The sequence below is a fragment of the Microtus oregoni genome, unplaced genomic scaffold (assembly GCF_018167655.1).
Source record: "Microtus oregoni isolate MIOR12 unplaced genomic scaffold, Mior012 000000F_ref0000247, whole genome shotgun sequence".
Classification (NCBI taxonomy): Eukaryota; Metazoa; Chordata; class Mammalia; order Rodentia; family Cricetidae; genus Microtus; species Microtus oregoni.
The window spans coordinates 30432642-30448280 of NW_024543059.1; the positions used below are offsets into that span (position 1 = coordinate 30432642).

The window sequence follows — 15639 nt, forward strand, 5'->3', positions numbered from 1 at the left end:
TGGCCTTGAACTTAGGTATTTGTCTGCTTCTGCCTACCAGATCAAAGGCCAGTACCACCATGCCCAGCCGCCATGACCCCTTTTTTTTGGGAAGGGGTTGTTTTTTGAGACAGAGTTTCTTTGTATAACAGCTCTGGCTGTTCTGGAACTTGCTTTGTAGACTAGGCTGGCATTTTTATTTTCTAGTACTTTTTAGAACTTGTCCTAATTTCTGAGTTGACCTGTGAGAGTAGCAGGTTTTTCCATGCCAGCAGCTCACACTTTGGAGTTGAACCAGACTTACTTCCTGCCTGCTGTGTATCTATTAGAGCTGTCTGGTCAAATTGCATTGAACTCATGCTGCTGCTTTCCTTTTTGTTTTAGCTCAGTTTGCAGGGGAAGATCCAGTGGTGGCTTTGGAAGCGGCTTTGCAGTTTGAAGACACACAGGAATCTATGCATGCGTTCTGTGTTGGCCAGTATTTGGAGGTGAGCCTGTGTGCCTGCTTTAATATGCAGGGTTGTGAGGAGAGGCTCCCTCTGTATTTCCTGTTATGCAATGACTTTTTACCTTGTTATACTAATATTTCGACATAAGTGATTATGTTGGTTTACATGATATTTTGGGATGAGTTTATGTTTTGTATGTTAAGGTTTATTATATGTAAGTCTTGAAAAGTTCACATTATGTCAGAAATAGAGAAATATTCCACTTAAAAAAAGACATTAAGCTTTGGCTTTACAGTTGGTCAACTTACATAAAAATTTAGAATGGTTTACTGTCCTAGAGAAAAGTGAAAGAAGTGTAATTTAAGAAAGAAATGCATCTTTATGAATATTGGAGTTTATATTTGGACTAACCTTCCAGATATCAGGAAGTAACAGAAGTCAGCAAATGAGGCTTAAGGCATTTTCTGGAGGGGAAAATGAACTTCGTGCATTGTCCGGGGTGACTGGAAAGTTTACTTGTACAGCACATTTGCTTTATTGTTAACCCTGAATTACTGATTTCCTGCCCACGAGGGCCAAGGCTCACTGTCCTGCTAAGACATGCTGCATGTCCACTGTTCTCCATCTCACTGTCTCTGTGTGGTCAAGTGAGTCACTGTACTTTCTAGAAACATTATGTACAAGTCATTTGAAATACCTATTGGGTTCTTCAGGGGAGTATCCTAGTTCAGCCATTTAACAAAGCTTCTCCTCTTTCATGCCCTAGAGCTGTTGTTTATTTTCTCTGTGTGCTCTCTAGTGTGCTCCGGGCTCTACTGTGAACTCACTGCAGGAGGTGGTAACAAGTGCCCTTGGCACCTTCTTGTCCTCATGGCAGTAGCTCTTACACTCACAAGCCCCTGGTCTTTTTGGTGTTGTATTTAATAAACTTTGTTTTCTCAACTGACATTTTTTTCAGCCTGACCAAGAAGTTGTTACCATACCAGATCTGGGAAGTCTGTCTTCACCTCTGATTGACACAGAGAGAAACCTGGGCCTGCTTCTTGGATTACATGCTTCCTATTTAGCAATGAGCACACCGCTGTCTCCTGTGGAGGTTGAATGCGCCAGTAAGAGCGATGTTACTTTTGTTAACCAGATTTATGTGCCGCACTCTGGTACACATAGGGAAGGCACTGTCGAAGAGGTCAGAGACCTTGGCTGCTTGTTAGAGTGGATGTCTGGAGATGACAGGATGACCTCTAAGCCACTGAGCTGCCTGTGGAGTAGACTGTGCTGTTAGCCTTCCTCCCTGAGACTTGTACTAGTGGAGGATGAGTTCCACATAGGTCAACAGAGGAAGAACTAGAATGGAAGGCACTGTGCCCCCAGACAGGTGGGGCCCAACCCAGTGCCAGGTCAGAAGCTTGTCTTTGGGAGGTAACCGGCACTTGTTCATGTTTTCCATAGAGCAAAGTGATTAGGATCAGCTCAGCTCTATGGTTTAGAAGAATTGATGTAGCTATTTGTGAAAGTTCCCGAGTACTTCAGATCTAAGTATCCAGTAAGAACACTGAATACATCCCTGTAGCGATATGCATGCCAGTCATTTTCTAGTGGGGTTTCCTCCACTGAGGCGTAAGCAGCTATAAATATCCCTAATCACCACAACAAAAGGTATATCCTGTTAGAGCTGCCGGACCCATGTTTCAAATGTGGAACACACAGCGCTCTCCTTTCCAGCCCGTTGCTTTCCCATCTCTAAGCTGTTTCCTTTAAACAGATGTGGGTTGTTTGTTCAAATATTGTCTTGTTTCTTTAGTTTTGTGAACAGTTTAGATTGTTCAGGCATGCTACTTTCTTGTCTGCATGCTCAGCATCTCTGTCTGCTTGCAGAACTCAGAATGCTCTGCTCTCCCCCCTCCTCCTCCTCTAGTATAGTGCTGATCTTCCACCTCCGTGCCCTTGATAGGCCTCTGCTGCCCTCCCTCTTGGAGCTGGAGTAAGGGGAGCACCTGCTGCTTTCCCGTGTGAATGTGTGTATGGGAGTCTTTAGGTGCTGTATTAATTTTTTTGCTACCGTCAGAAATAGCTTGACTGGCAGGCCCATTTGGCTGCATGACTCATCCACCTGTGATGGATGAGATAATACAGAAAGCCAGAATGTGATTTAAGAGTGAAGTTCATGCTTTTGTAGCAGTTGTTCTCTAGAGCTAATCAGGGCCCTGTAGGCACGAATCTATTCTCTCACGAGCACAGCCACAGTGAGCTGCCTCTGAGGACCCCCTCCTGGGCCCCACGAAAATCTACTCTTCCACGGGTACAGCCATGGTGTCCTGCCTCTGAGGACCCCCTCCTGGGCCCCATACTGTAACATTGAAATGTTGGGGACCAAGCTCCCAATGTAAGAATCCTTTGGGAAAAATACCTCCAAACCAGTACTTGTGAAGCCTGCACAGTTCTGTTGTGCATTTTAGTTCTGCTCCCGTCGCTCTGATAAAACACCTTGACACACAACAGCTTTAAAGGGAGAAAGAGTGTGCTTGACTTACAGTTGCAGGTCAACAGGCCATCATTGTGAGAAAGTCAAGACAGGAACTTGAAGCAGCTAATCCTGTGCACAGTTGAAAGCAGAGAGAAAATAAATACATGCATACTTGCTACTCAGCTCCCCGTCTCCACTTTACACAGTCCAGGACCTAAATCCCGAGAATGGTGTCCCTCAGCTTAGATGCAGTCAAGGCAATCTTCCATAAAAGTGCGTAGGGCCCATCTGTGTACCGGACTTTTTTTTTGGGGGGGGGTCACTAACCAGCTCCCAAATCTTGACATGGAGACTTATTACTAGTTTTGGATGCTTGGCTAGCTTTCTGGCTAGCTCTTTTAACTTAAATTAACCTGTTTCTCTTTATCTACCTTTTGCCTCAAGCTTTTTACTTTTCTTTCTTCTGTATATCTTATTTTCACTATTTCTCATGTATAGCTGGTGACTGCCTAGCTTCTTGCCCTGGGTGTCTCCTTTGTTCTATCCTCCTGTTTCTCTCTTTCCTCCTTCCCTCCGAAGCCTAGATTTCTCCTCCTATTGATTCTCTCTGCCTGTCAGCCCTGCCTGTTCTTTCTCCTGCCTAGCTGTTGAACATTCAGCTCTTTATTAGTTCAATCTGGTGCCTTAGGCAGGCAAGGTGAAACAAATATAACACATCTTTTTATAATTAAACAAATGGAGCATAATCTAAAATAATACACCTTTACACAGTTAAAGTCATACTCTACAGCAAAAAAGTGTAACACTTCTTTGCCTAGTTAAAATAATACTTTACAACACATCTGATCTAGACAATCCCTTACAGATAGCCTTCTCAAGTGATTCTGCATTATGTTAAATAGACAGTTTAAACCAATCACACCATAGCTAAGGTCATAAAGTTCTGTTACTTTTTTTCACACAACTAGTGTAGGGAGTTTAAGTATGTTAGCAAGAGTGATGCTGAATGTCCTTTTTGAAACTGGGGATTCTGTTTAGGATTGTGTGTGTATGTTTATTTCTCTTTAATGAATACTTATGCATTTTCTAGAGTGGCTACAGTCATCGATTTTCTCTGGGGGTCTACAGACCAGCCAGATTCACTACAACTACAATGAAGAGAAAGACGAGGATCACTGTAGCTCTCCTGGGGGCACACCCATCAGTAAGTCCCGACTGTGTTCTCACAGATGGGCTCTGGGGGATCATTCTCAGGCCTTCCTGCAAGCCATCGCTGACAACAACATCCAGGACCACAATGTGAAGGTGCGTTTGATACTCTGACTCAGCATTCTGTAATCTTCAAGTATCACAGCATTGCTTGTTATTTGAGATTTGGTTTTGAGGTGATAATTACTTCTTTCCATACCTGTGGCAAAAAGCTGGGTCAATGATATGGTATGTTGGGGTTTGTGAAGATTTATTTGTGACTCTGAGGTTACCTCTGGCTCTTCTTGCAGGACTTTCTGTGTCAAATCGAAAGGTACTGTAGACAGTGCCACTTGACCACACCAATCACATTTCCTCCTGAGCATCCTGTGGAGGAGGTTGGCCGTCTACTGTTATGCTGCCTCCTGAAACATGAAGATTTAGGTACAGAGCTAAGAACCTGTGTGTTTTCACTACATTGTAGACCTTTCAAATGATGTGCAGTTTATATTAATTCCTACTTTGCCCTTTCCAAAAATGTCTCTTACAGGTCACGTGGCATTATCTTTAGTTCATGTAGGAGCACTTGGCATTGAGCAAGTGAAGCACAGAACACTGCCTAAATCTGTGGTGGATGTTTGTCGAGTTGTCTACCAGGCAAAATGCTCACTCATTAAGGTGAGCGGATTCTAATCTTTTTCCGTGCTGGGTAAACAGTTGCAACACATTTGTTGTTAATCAATTTCCCTGTTTAACTTCACAGACTCATCAAGAACAGGGCCGTTCTTACAAGGAGGTGTGTGCTCCTGTCATCGAACGTTTGAGATTTCTCTTCAATGAATTGAGGCCTGCTGTTTGTAGTGACCTCTCTATAATGTCTAAGTTTAAGCTGTTAGGCTCATTACCCCGTTGGAGGAGGATAGCTCAGAAGATCATTAGAGAAAGAAGGAAAAAGAGAGGTAATGATGTCAGTGTCAGGATGTATCGTTACCGTGTATCCCTTCTTGCCTTTGCTGAGTCTGACTTCGGAGGGACATTGTGGGATGTAAACATCAGGATGTATTCCTACCTTGGCTGAGTCTGTGACTTCAGAGAGACGTTGTGTGTGATAGTGGGCATTGCCTGTGGCATTTTCATGTTTTGTGATAGTATTTATGCATATTTGTGATTGAATACAGAAGTCCTGATTAGTAAGTTGATAATGAAAGAACTTTAAAAAATTTATACTATCATCCTGGTAATGAAATATATTGGAACATTTTATTTTGCCTTTTTTTGTGAGAACAATGTTTTGTTGTTTTGAAGTACTACTGAGTAAGATAATTTCCTCTATCTTTGGGTGATATACTCTAAGACCTTCAGTGGGTGCTCAAAACTGCAGGTAGTACCAAGCACAACAAATTGGTAAATAAAGCAGAAAAATTACAGCAATTGAATATAGTGGGCTTCCCTGGATATAGTCATTCATTCCTCAAAGACTCAAGACAAATAAATTCAAATATTTTTGGACCACAGTTGCGCACAGGTACTGACACTATGGAAACGTATATAGCCAGATCTCAGGCCTGTGTCAAAACTCAGTTGCTTCTTATTTCTGGATCCTGAACTGCTTGTTGTGGGTGTCTAGATGTACTGTATGATGTTTGAAGCTTTTCCGTCCTCTCCCCGGTCCATTTGCTTTTTTTCCCTTTTCATTTTCCCTCTCCCTTCCTACCCACCCCCTTTGCTCTTTCCTCCTCTTCCTTTTTCCAGTTCCTTCCTCTTTCTCTTCTACCTACCTTTCTTCCTACTAATGTCTCCCTTTTCTTCCCTTACCCTTCTTTTTCCTTTTCTCCCTATCCTTTCCTCCCCGCTTTTCTTCCCAGCTCACTTGGAAACTCATTGGCCTGTAGAAATGGCTGATGATCTGTGTATCCAGCATATTGTCAGACTTGATAGCATGTGTTAATGGTCACAGTTGTAGTTTATCACTGCAAAAGTTACAGAAGGATATGGAAAAGGGATGTATGTGGGAGGATGCTGAGAGCCAGTCTGGCACAGCTTCCAGGGTCTCCTGCTGGTGGGATCCTGTAAGAACCTGTGTTGTTTTCCCAGTGCTAGTGTCTGTCAGGGGAACTTTCATGAACTTTGGTGTCCAACGTTTCTCTTGGCGGCTGTCAGACCAGTAGGTAGGCAGGACTTGTGTGATTGACACAAGTCACTCAAATTTCAACTCCCCAGAGTGTAGCATTCTTTCATTTCTTTATTTGTTTGAGAAAGTATTGGTTCCTGAGGCTATTAATGTTTTTTACAGTAATCTGCTTTTTACTCACTTTAAAATATCAGTACAGGGTGCTTTTCTAGCTTGTGTTGCAAAGTTCTTGCACCTGTTATATGGTACTCTTAACATCACAATCCGTTATTACCTATCATGGCTCTAGAATTCAGGTACATGAAAACACTCTTTGTTTGTTTGCTTTTTGAGACAGGGTTTCTTTGTATAGCCCTGGCTGTCCTGGAATTTGCTCTGTAGACGGGATTGTCCCCAAACTCAGAAATCCACCTGTCTCTGCCTCGTCAAGTGCTGGGATTAAAGGGGTGCACCACCACAAACCAGCAAAAACACTCTTTTAGAGACAGGGCATTGGTATGTAGCCTATGTTACTCTTAAGCTTGTCATTTTCCTGACTCTGCCTTTAGGCTTCTGGATAATAGGGATCCCCCATACTTAACCAAAGCACTCCTAAAAGGAGGCTGTTCTTAGGGCTTAATTCTTAGTACTTAGCAGCTAGTTAAGGTACAAACTTCCCTTTCTTTGGTTCTTTTTAAAAATCATTATTATTTTATATGCATGGGTATTTTGCCTGCATCTATGTCTACCTACCACATGAATGCCTGGTGCCCCTGAAAGTCAGAAGACGGTACCAAATTCCCTGGATCTGAGGTTACAGACAATGATGAACTGCCGTGTGGATTCTAGGAATTGAACCTGGGTTCTCTGGAACGGCATCCACTGTTCACCAATAAACCATCTTTCCAACCCATACTTTTCTTAACTTGCAGGGTGTAGACTACCCAGTCTGGCTTTGTTAACACCTTATACCTAGGTATATTGTCCTTTTTCTCTATGTTATATGTTGAACAGAATTAGTCTAAAAACTTTAAAAGAGCAAGAAAGGGAAGACATACCAAAGCACTCTGCACATTCGGTAGAAGTGCTCCTCACTGCAGACGCTAACAGAGGAGTCACACTGTTCATTTACACACTGATGATAGACCCTTCCTGTTGGACATCAGCGAAGACAAGCAGGACTGTAGCTGAATGTGGCCTCTTGCTGTCTTTACGTTGTTCATGTGCTATGCTTGAGTTTTTGAAGTCTATTTTGTTATATATTAGGGTAGCTACACCACCTGTTTCTTAGGTCCATTTGATTGGAGATTTTTTTCCCAACCCTTTACTCTGAGGCGATGTCTGTCTTTGATGTTGAGGTGTGTTTCTTGTATGCAGCAGAAGGATGGATTCTGTTGCATATCCAATCTGTTAGCCTGTGTCTTTTTATAGGTGAGTTGAGTCCATTTATATTAAGGGATATTTATGACCAGTGATTGCTATCTCCTGCTAATTTAGTTTTCATTGTTGGTGATGTTAATTTGTGTGTTTTCCCCTTTGGGATTTGCTGCTGTGAGATCATCAATTGTCTGTGTTTTTGATGTTGCAGCTAACTTCCTTGGATTGTAATTTTCCTTCTAGTACTTTGTGTAGGGCTGGGTTTGTGGCTAGGTATTGGTTTAATCTGGTTTTGTCATGGAATATCTTGTTTTTTTCTTGTATATTGATTGAAAGTTTTGCTGGGTATAGTAGTCTGGACTGGCATTCGTGGTCTCTTATTGTTTACAGCATATCTGTTCAGGACCTTCTGACTTGAATTGTTTCCACTGAGAAGTCAGGTGATTTTCTGATAGGTCTGCCTTTGTATGATACTTGGCCCTTTTCTTTTGCGGCTCTTAATATTCTTTGCTTATTCTGTATATTTAGTGTTTTGATTATTATGTGGCGAGGGGACTTCTTTTTTTGATCCAGTCTATTTGGCGTTCTGTAAGCTTCTTGTATCTTCATAGGCATATCTTTCTTTAGGTTGGGAAAGTTTTCTTCTATGATTTTGTTAAATATATTTTCTGTGCTTTTGAGTTGGACATCTTCTCCTTGTTCTGTACCTGTTATTCTTAGGTTTGTCCTTTTCATGGTGTCCCATATTTCCTGGATATTTTGTATTAAGCTTTTGTTAGATTTAATGTATTCTTTGACTGATGAATCTATTTCCTCTATTGTATCTTCAGCCCTTGAGATTCTCTCTTCCATCTCTTGTATTCTGCTGTTTATGCTTGCATTTGTGGTTCCTGATCGTTTTTTCATGATTTCTGTTTCTATAATTCCCTAGGCTTGTGTTTTCTTTATTGTCTCTATTTCAATTTTTAAGTCTTTAATAGTTTCTTTCATATGTTTGATTGCTTTTCTTGGCTTTCGTTAAGGGATTTGTTGATGTCTTCCCATTTTTTGTTTGTCTTTTCCTCCATTTCTTTGAGGGAATTTCTTATTTCTTCTTTAAGAGTTTCAGACATTCTCCTGAAGTTATTTTTTAGGTCATTTTCTTCTGCTTCATCTATAATTGGTTGTTCAGGTGTTGCTGTTATAGGGTCACTAGTTTGAACTGGTGTTGTGTTGCTCTTTGTGGTGTTGCATGTGTTTTTACCTTGTCTACCCATCTTTTCCTCTGATTGGTGTAGTTGGGGCTGTCTGTGACTCTGCTGATCAATCTTCCAGGTGCCAATTGATCCAAGGCTTAGACGGTTGCTCCTCATGTTGCAGTCAATGCCATGGTTCCAGTCACCCTGTTGGTAACTCCATGTTCCTGGAGGTTGCTCAGTGTTCCCGTGGAGTTTGCTGTTTCAGGCCTACTCTATCCTAGGTTGTCAGCTCAGACCTGTTTCTGTAAATGACCCTGGTCTGGATTCACTCCTGCAGAGGTCCCTGCCTTGGGGTTGGTCCTGCAAACGTCTCTGACTCTGATCTACTCTCTAGGAGGTCCCAGACTCCAGTGCGCCAGACCTGGACCCACAAAGGTCCTGGCTCAGGCCTAGTTCCTTGAAGTCCCAGACTCATGCTTGGACCTGCAGGGGTCCTGGCTCAGGTCTACTCCCTTGAAGGTCCCAGACTCATGCCGGGACTCGCAGTGGTCTCTGGCTTCAGCCCACTCCCTCAGCAGTTGCTCCCCTGTACCTGCTCCTGTGGAGTTGGCTATCTCAGGTCTGCTTAGGCCTAGGTTTCAGGCTCAGTCCTGTTTCCATAAATGTCCCTGGTCTGGATCCACTCCTGCTTCCTTGGAATTCACTGTCCCAGGCCCGCTTAGGCCCAGGTCACTGTCTCAGTCCTGTTCCTGTGGAGTTCGCTGCCTTGGGCCCTGTTCCAGCCCAGGTGACTGGCTCAGTCTTGATTTTTTACAATTTTAAATTGTAAGAAGAAATCAGAAAGAAGGGTACTATTTTTTTTTTAAAATATTTATTTATTTATTATGTATACAATATTCTTTCTGCGTGTATGCCTGAAGGCCAGAAGAGGGCACCAGACCTCATTACAGATGGTTGTGAGCCACCATGTGGTTGCTGGGAATTGAACTCAGGACCTTTGGAAGAGCACGCAATGCTCTTAACCACTGAGCCATCTCTCCAGCCCCAAGAAGGGTACTATTTTGACTCATGAAATTTCATGAAATATAAATTGCAGCTTTCATAAATGAAAGTGTCATTTAAAAGATTTGTGTGTTTACGCACACAGTGTGCATGTGGGTACACACGCACATGCATGTGGGCACAGCTGCTATGACATACTTGTGAGGATCAGAGGACAGCTTGCAAGAGTCTGTTTTCCTACCATCATGTGTATTCCAAGGAGTAAGGCCTGGTTGTCAGGCTCGGCAGAACACACCTCCAGCTGTCGCCTGCCTCTCCCTGTTGACATTTAGTGGTCCATAACTCCTCTTCGTGAGGTAGAGACTGCAGTGTTGAGTGTTTATAGCGGATTGGGCAGATTGAACGGCCTCCCAAGTGCTGGCACTAACAGGGTGTGCCGCATGGCCCAGCTCTCACCTTTGTTCTTCAGGAGAGTCTGCTGTACTGTTTCTCTCCTGACTCTGACCTATGTCAGTGTTGTTTCTAGATGTCATGGGATACATATTGTAATAGTTTTCATTTGAACATTACAGTTGACAGTGTCATTCTGTGCTGTTTTGAAGAAAATATGCATCCTTCTAGGTCTTTCTGTTGCTGTGATAAACACTGACCCTAAGAAAGTTGGGGAGGAAAGGGTGTATTTCATTTACAACTCTCAGGTCACACTTCATCACTGAGGGATGTCAGGGTTGGCACTCCAGCAGGAGTCTGTAGATAGGAGGTGAAACAGGCCACGGAAGAGTGCTGCTCACTGACTGGCTTCTCACGACTTACTTAGCCTGCTCTTTTACATTCCCGGGACCAGTTGCCCAGGGATGGCTAGGGCTAGGGTCTCCCACATCAATCACTATTAGGAGAATGACCCCCAGGCTTGCCCTCCCCAGGCCAGTCTTAGGGAGGCATTTTCTCAGTTGTGTCAAGCTGACGGAAAAACCAGCGCATACATTCTTGCACATTAACGTAGTTCTTAATTAACAATTATGTAAATGATTTTTATGTTTTAAAATATAGTTCCTAAGAAGCCAGAATCTACTGATGGTGAAGAAAAGATTGGGAACGAAGAGAGCGATTTAGAAGAAGCTTGTGTTTTGCCTCATAGTCCTATAAATGTAGACAAAAGACCCATTTCCATGAAGTCTCCCAAGGTGAAGTATTCTCTGTGGTTCTTAGATTGGGTGATAGAAACACTGCACACAGCAGAGGAATCTCTAGTGCCATGCCATTGTCCTGAGCACGTGCAGGCTCCTGAGTATAGTGTGTTTTTAGAAGCGTGGCCCCAGACTTCTTATTAACCTTGACTGACAGTGTTCTGTCCAGTCACACTGCTAGAGGACTGTTTCCTTTTGGTTTTGGCTCTGTGGTTCATCCCCCCCCCCCCCCCCTTGGTTTTTCGAGAGAGGGCTTCTCTGTAGCTTTGGTTCCTGTCCTGGAACTAGCTCTTGTAGACCAGGCTGGCTTCAAACTCACAGAGATCTGCCTGCCTCTGCCTCCCGAATGCTGGGATTAAAGGTGTGTGCTGCCAGCGCCCAGCTTTTTTTTTTTTTTAATGTAGCATTCATTCATTTCCTTATTTGTTTGAGAAACTATTGGTCCATGAGGCAATTAATGTTTTTAAAAAGTAATCTGTTACTTACTCAATTTAAAATAACAGTGGCGGGGTGCTTTTCTTGCTTGTGTTGCAAAGTCCTGGGTCCTATTCTTAGTGATAACCAGATGAGCAAACAACAAAACCGCTAGTGCTGCTTGTTTAGAGTGCATGTTAGTAGAGAAACTAATGGAGCACGCTCTTCTGTTTGTTAGGACAAGTGGCAGCCGCTGTTGAATACAGTTACAGGAGTTCATAAATACAAGTGGTTAAAGCAGAATGTGCAGGGCCTTTACCCACAGTCTGCACTGCTCAGTACCATCGTTGAATTTGCCCTTAAGGAAGAGCCGGTAGATGTGGAGAAAATGCGAAAGTGCCTCCTGAAACAGGTAAGACTTTGTGTGGCACGCTTCTTCACACTGAATCAGATGGAGCACTGACTGTAAGTGTTGTTCTTTTGCAGTTGGAGAGAGCAGAGGTTCGTCTGGAAGGGATAGATACAATTTTGAAACTGGCAGCCAAGAGTTTCTTACTTCCTTCTGTGCAATATGCTATGTTTTGTGGATGGCAAAGACTTATTCCTGAAGGAATTGATATAGGGTAAAGCTTTATAAATTTTTCTCAAATATGGGAATCTTGGCAAGACACTGCTGTTCTTCAGAAGGAGTTAAAAGTCTGGCAGTGTTGTGAGTCTAATTCTGTTTCTTTGTTTGAAAGGGAACCACTTACAGACTGCTTGAAGGATGTGGATTTAATTCCACCATTCAATCGGATGCTGCTGGAAGTGACTTTCGGCAAGCTGTATGCTTGGGCAGTTCAGAATATTCGGTGTGTTCTGATGGATGCGAGTGCCAAATTTAAAGAACTGGGTGAGCTAAAGAAAACGTGATAATTAAAAGTCCTTATTTTAAAACTGATAATACGGCACTGATTGTGATTGCAGCAGTGCCATGTCATTGATCTTAAGTGTGTAGTGTAGAGATTTACTAAAAGTCACTTTTGGAAACTTTGTGCATCAGAACAATAATCTTGGGTGCATTTAGCTTTACTTTAGATTCCGAATGGAACTCGGAACATTTTGCAAAAGACATACTCTCAATATTTTAATAAAATAAATTAGGCTGCATTTTCATGAGTGTTACACCATATACTCTGAGGCATCAGTATCCTACACTAATACTGATTTCCTAGGTAATTTTAGCATTGTAGAGAAATGGCAAGATTAGTTTTATGGTGGTAAAGTGAAAGACACCCAAAGATTTTTAGAAAATATGATATATACACTTTGTTTTGTTTTTGTATTTTTTGTTTTGTTTATTTTTCGAGACAGGGTTTCTTTGTGTTTGACTGTCCCAGAACTCACTCTGTAGACCACACTGGCCTCAACTAACAGAGGTTCACCCTGCCTCTGCTTCCCAAGTGCTGGAATTAAAGGTGTGCACCACCTTGCCCAGTGCTAAATATATATATATATATATATATATATATTTACATAATACATATATTTATTAAATATATATATAATTAAAGGTGTGCACCACATTGCCCAGTGCTAAATATATATATATTTATGTAATATATTTATATTAATGTATATTAGTACACACACACATAAATTAACCTTAGGGTTTTACTGTGTAGTATGGAGTGCCACACTTTGAGGTTCTTATCCCCAAACTTTTAAATTGGTATTTGTTTGGAATTTTTTGGTGTTTCATTTCTTTTTTGAGACAGGGTCTCACTATGTATGCTTTGCTGTTCTGGAACTCAAACTTTAAACCAGGTAGGCTTCCAACTCACAGAGGTCTATCTGCATCTGTTTCCAGAGCACTGTGATTAAAGGTGTGCGCCAGTACTCCTAGCTCTAAATAGTTTCTGTGCTGAGACTGCTGGAAACCCTTTCAGAATCTCTGAATTTTTGAAGCAGTATAATCAGGAAAAGCTTAGCTTCCTCCCTTAAACACTGGCATTATTACAGAGTTCAGTTTGACAATAATGGTGAAAATTGTACTAGAATTTATCACTGAACTAACTTAACTTTTCCCCTTTTGTACTTTATTTTGAAGATAAAGATCACAGTATGTGGTATGCAGATGATGAGAATACCACAAAATAAAATAGATCTGCCGTAACTATGGGGAAACCCACTGTAAAAAAAAAAAAGAAGTTACATAAATAAATAAGTAAATAATAACTGAACTCCACTGTGTTGTGAAACAACTGCATTGTGCCTATAAATGAGAAATTCAGCTGAATGTTAATGCTCATTAGGTATCCAGCCTGTCCCCCTGCAAACCATCACCAATGAGAACCTGGCAGGACCAAGTCTGGGGACCATCCCACAAGCTCGATTTCTTCTGGTGATGCTCAGCATGCTCACCCTGCAGCATGGTGCAAACAACCTTGATCTCTTGCTCAACTCAGGCACACTGGCCCTCACACAGACGGCACTGAGGCTGATCGGTAGGTTGGCTTTGACCTTGGATCCTTTAGAAAAACGTGACTTACATTTTCTCCTTAACACAGCATACATACACATCTACCCATAAAAGCTAGCCTTTTTAACTGCTGAGTGTAACTGAACAATGTTACTGACATCAACATCTGTTTTCTTTATTTTCTCTCTGACCGTGTTGTTTTTTAAGACGGGCTCTCACTATATATATATACCCTTGCCTCGCCTGGCACTCTCCATAGAGGCCACGCTGGCCTCAAACTCATAGAGATCCTCCTGATTCTGCCTCCGGAGTGCTGGGATTGAAGGTGAAGGTCCCCATTAATGACTATTTGGAGCAGCTGTCACTACTGTGTTATTTTAGAACATTTTCATAACCTCAAATGCAACCTGTTTACCCATCACACTTGATTATCCCACGCTCCTGTCCTTGCATCCACAAATTGACTTTCTGTCTCAGTGGATTTACAGTTTTTGAGGATTTCATGTAAGTGCTGTCGTAATTTGTAGGCTTTTGTCTTTGTATTTTACTGTAAGTCAGTATTTCATTCTTTTTTATGGCTGAAATGTTATTATTTGAGTATTTGACATTTTGTTTATCCATTGATGGACAGTTGGGATATTTTATTATTTTACTTTAGTGAGTGATTTTGCTAGGAATGTTTGTATATAAATTCTTGGATACCTGTCTCTGATTCTTTTGATGGTAAAAGGAGAAAACACTGAGGTCACGTAGTAATTCTTCAGGTGGATGCTGGAGTTTGGAGGGCCCCCCTTGTTCTTTCCAAGTTGTTTAATACTGGAACAGGAAACCAGTGTAGGAACATGGCAGATGAGAGAAACCCAACAGTTTACTAAGGAAGTATTCTCAGCTGTAATGAGCGCTAGTGAGCCATATTGTTGGGGGCTAGAAGAGTGAATGGCACCCGTACTGGAAGACTGGGATGGTCTTACAGTGTTCAGTTTGTGAAAAGCTCTGTTACAATTAAATGAGAAGGATTTAAAAGAGTGGGGAAAAAAAAGAATTGTGGGTTCTTCCCTGGGAAGACGATTTCTCTCCCTCTCAGCATTCCTTGGTTCCTTGTCTAGGGTTAGACAGGTTCCTGGGTTTCCTAAGAGGTGCAGTCTCAAAGCATGCTTCCTGTTCTTCTGGCTCTTACAGTGGTTTGGAATTCTGCTTCTTCTTCCGGTCATTAGATCGTTTAGGTGTCTGGGTAATTATGGCCTTGGTCAAAAGAATTTAGCAATGTTCCTTCAGTTTCTATTTTGTGGAATAATTTGAGGAGTATTGACATTAATTTTTCTTTGAAAGTCTTGTAGAAGTCTGCATTGAATTTCTCTGGGCCTGGCTTTTATTTATTTATTGCTTGGGAGACTTTTAATAATAGTTTCTATTTCACTACTGACTGTAATCTGTTTAAATTGCTTGTGTATTCTTGATTTAGCTTTGGTAGGTGGTATATACCAAGAAATATATTTATTTCTTTTAGATTTTCCCATTTGGTACAGTATAGATTTTTAAACTATGTCCTTATGATTCTCTGGATTTCTTCTGTCTGTTGTGATGTCCCCCTTTTTAACTCTTAATTTTATTAATTTGGATCTTCTCTTTACATGTTTTGGCTAATTTGGCTAAACTTTTATCAATCTTACTGATTTTCATTAAGAATTAACTCATTTCATTGATTTATTTGTATTTTTGTTGTTGATGATGGTGATGGTACTGTTTTATTTTAGTATTTTATTGATTTCTGCCTGGAGTTTGGTTAGTTCCGGCCATCCCCTACTTCTGGGTGTTATTTCTCCACTTTGT

General features: G+C 41.6%; 1 protein-coding gene across 1 annotated transcript in view; it reads left to right on the plus strand.

Moving 5' to 3' along the window:
- Positions 1–15639, plus strand: part of Herc2 (HECT and RLD domain containing E3 ubiquitin protein ligase 2) — a 161150-nt gene that overhangs the window by 59611 nt on the left and 85900 nt on the right. Inside the window, exons 25-35 of the mRNA XM_041656580.1 lie at positions 364–467; positions 1387–1537; positions 3983–4197; positions 4392–4524; positions 4631–4758; positions 4844–5039; positions 10798–10931; positions 11587–11760; positions 11835–11971; positions 12089–12240; positions 13643–13834. Coding sequence (XP_041512514.1) covers positions 364–467; positions 1387–1537; positions 3983–4197; positions 4392–4524; positions 4631–4758; positions 4844–5039; positions 10798–10931; positions 11587–11760; positions 11835–11971; positions 12089–12240; positions 13643–13834 — 1716 coding nt within the window. The remainder of the gene's footprint in view (positions 1–363; positions 468–1386; positions 1538–3982; positions 4198–4391; positions 4525–4630; positions 4759–4843; positions 5040–10797; positions 10932–11586; positions 11761–11834; positions 11972–12088; positions 12241–13642; positions 13835–15639) is intronic.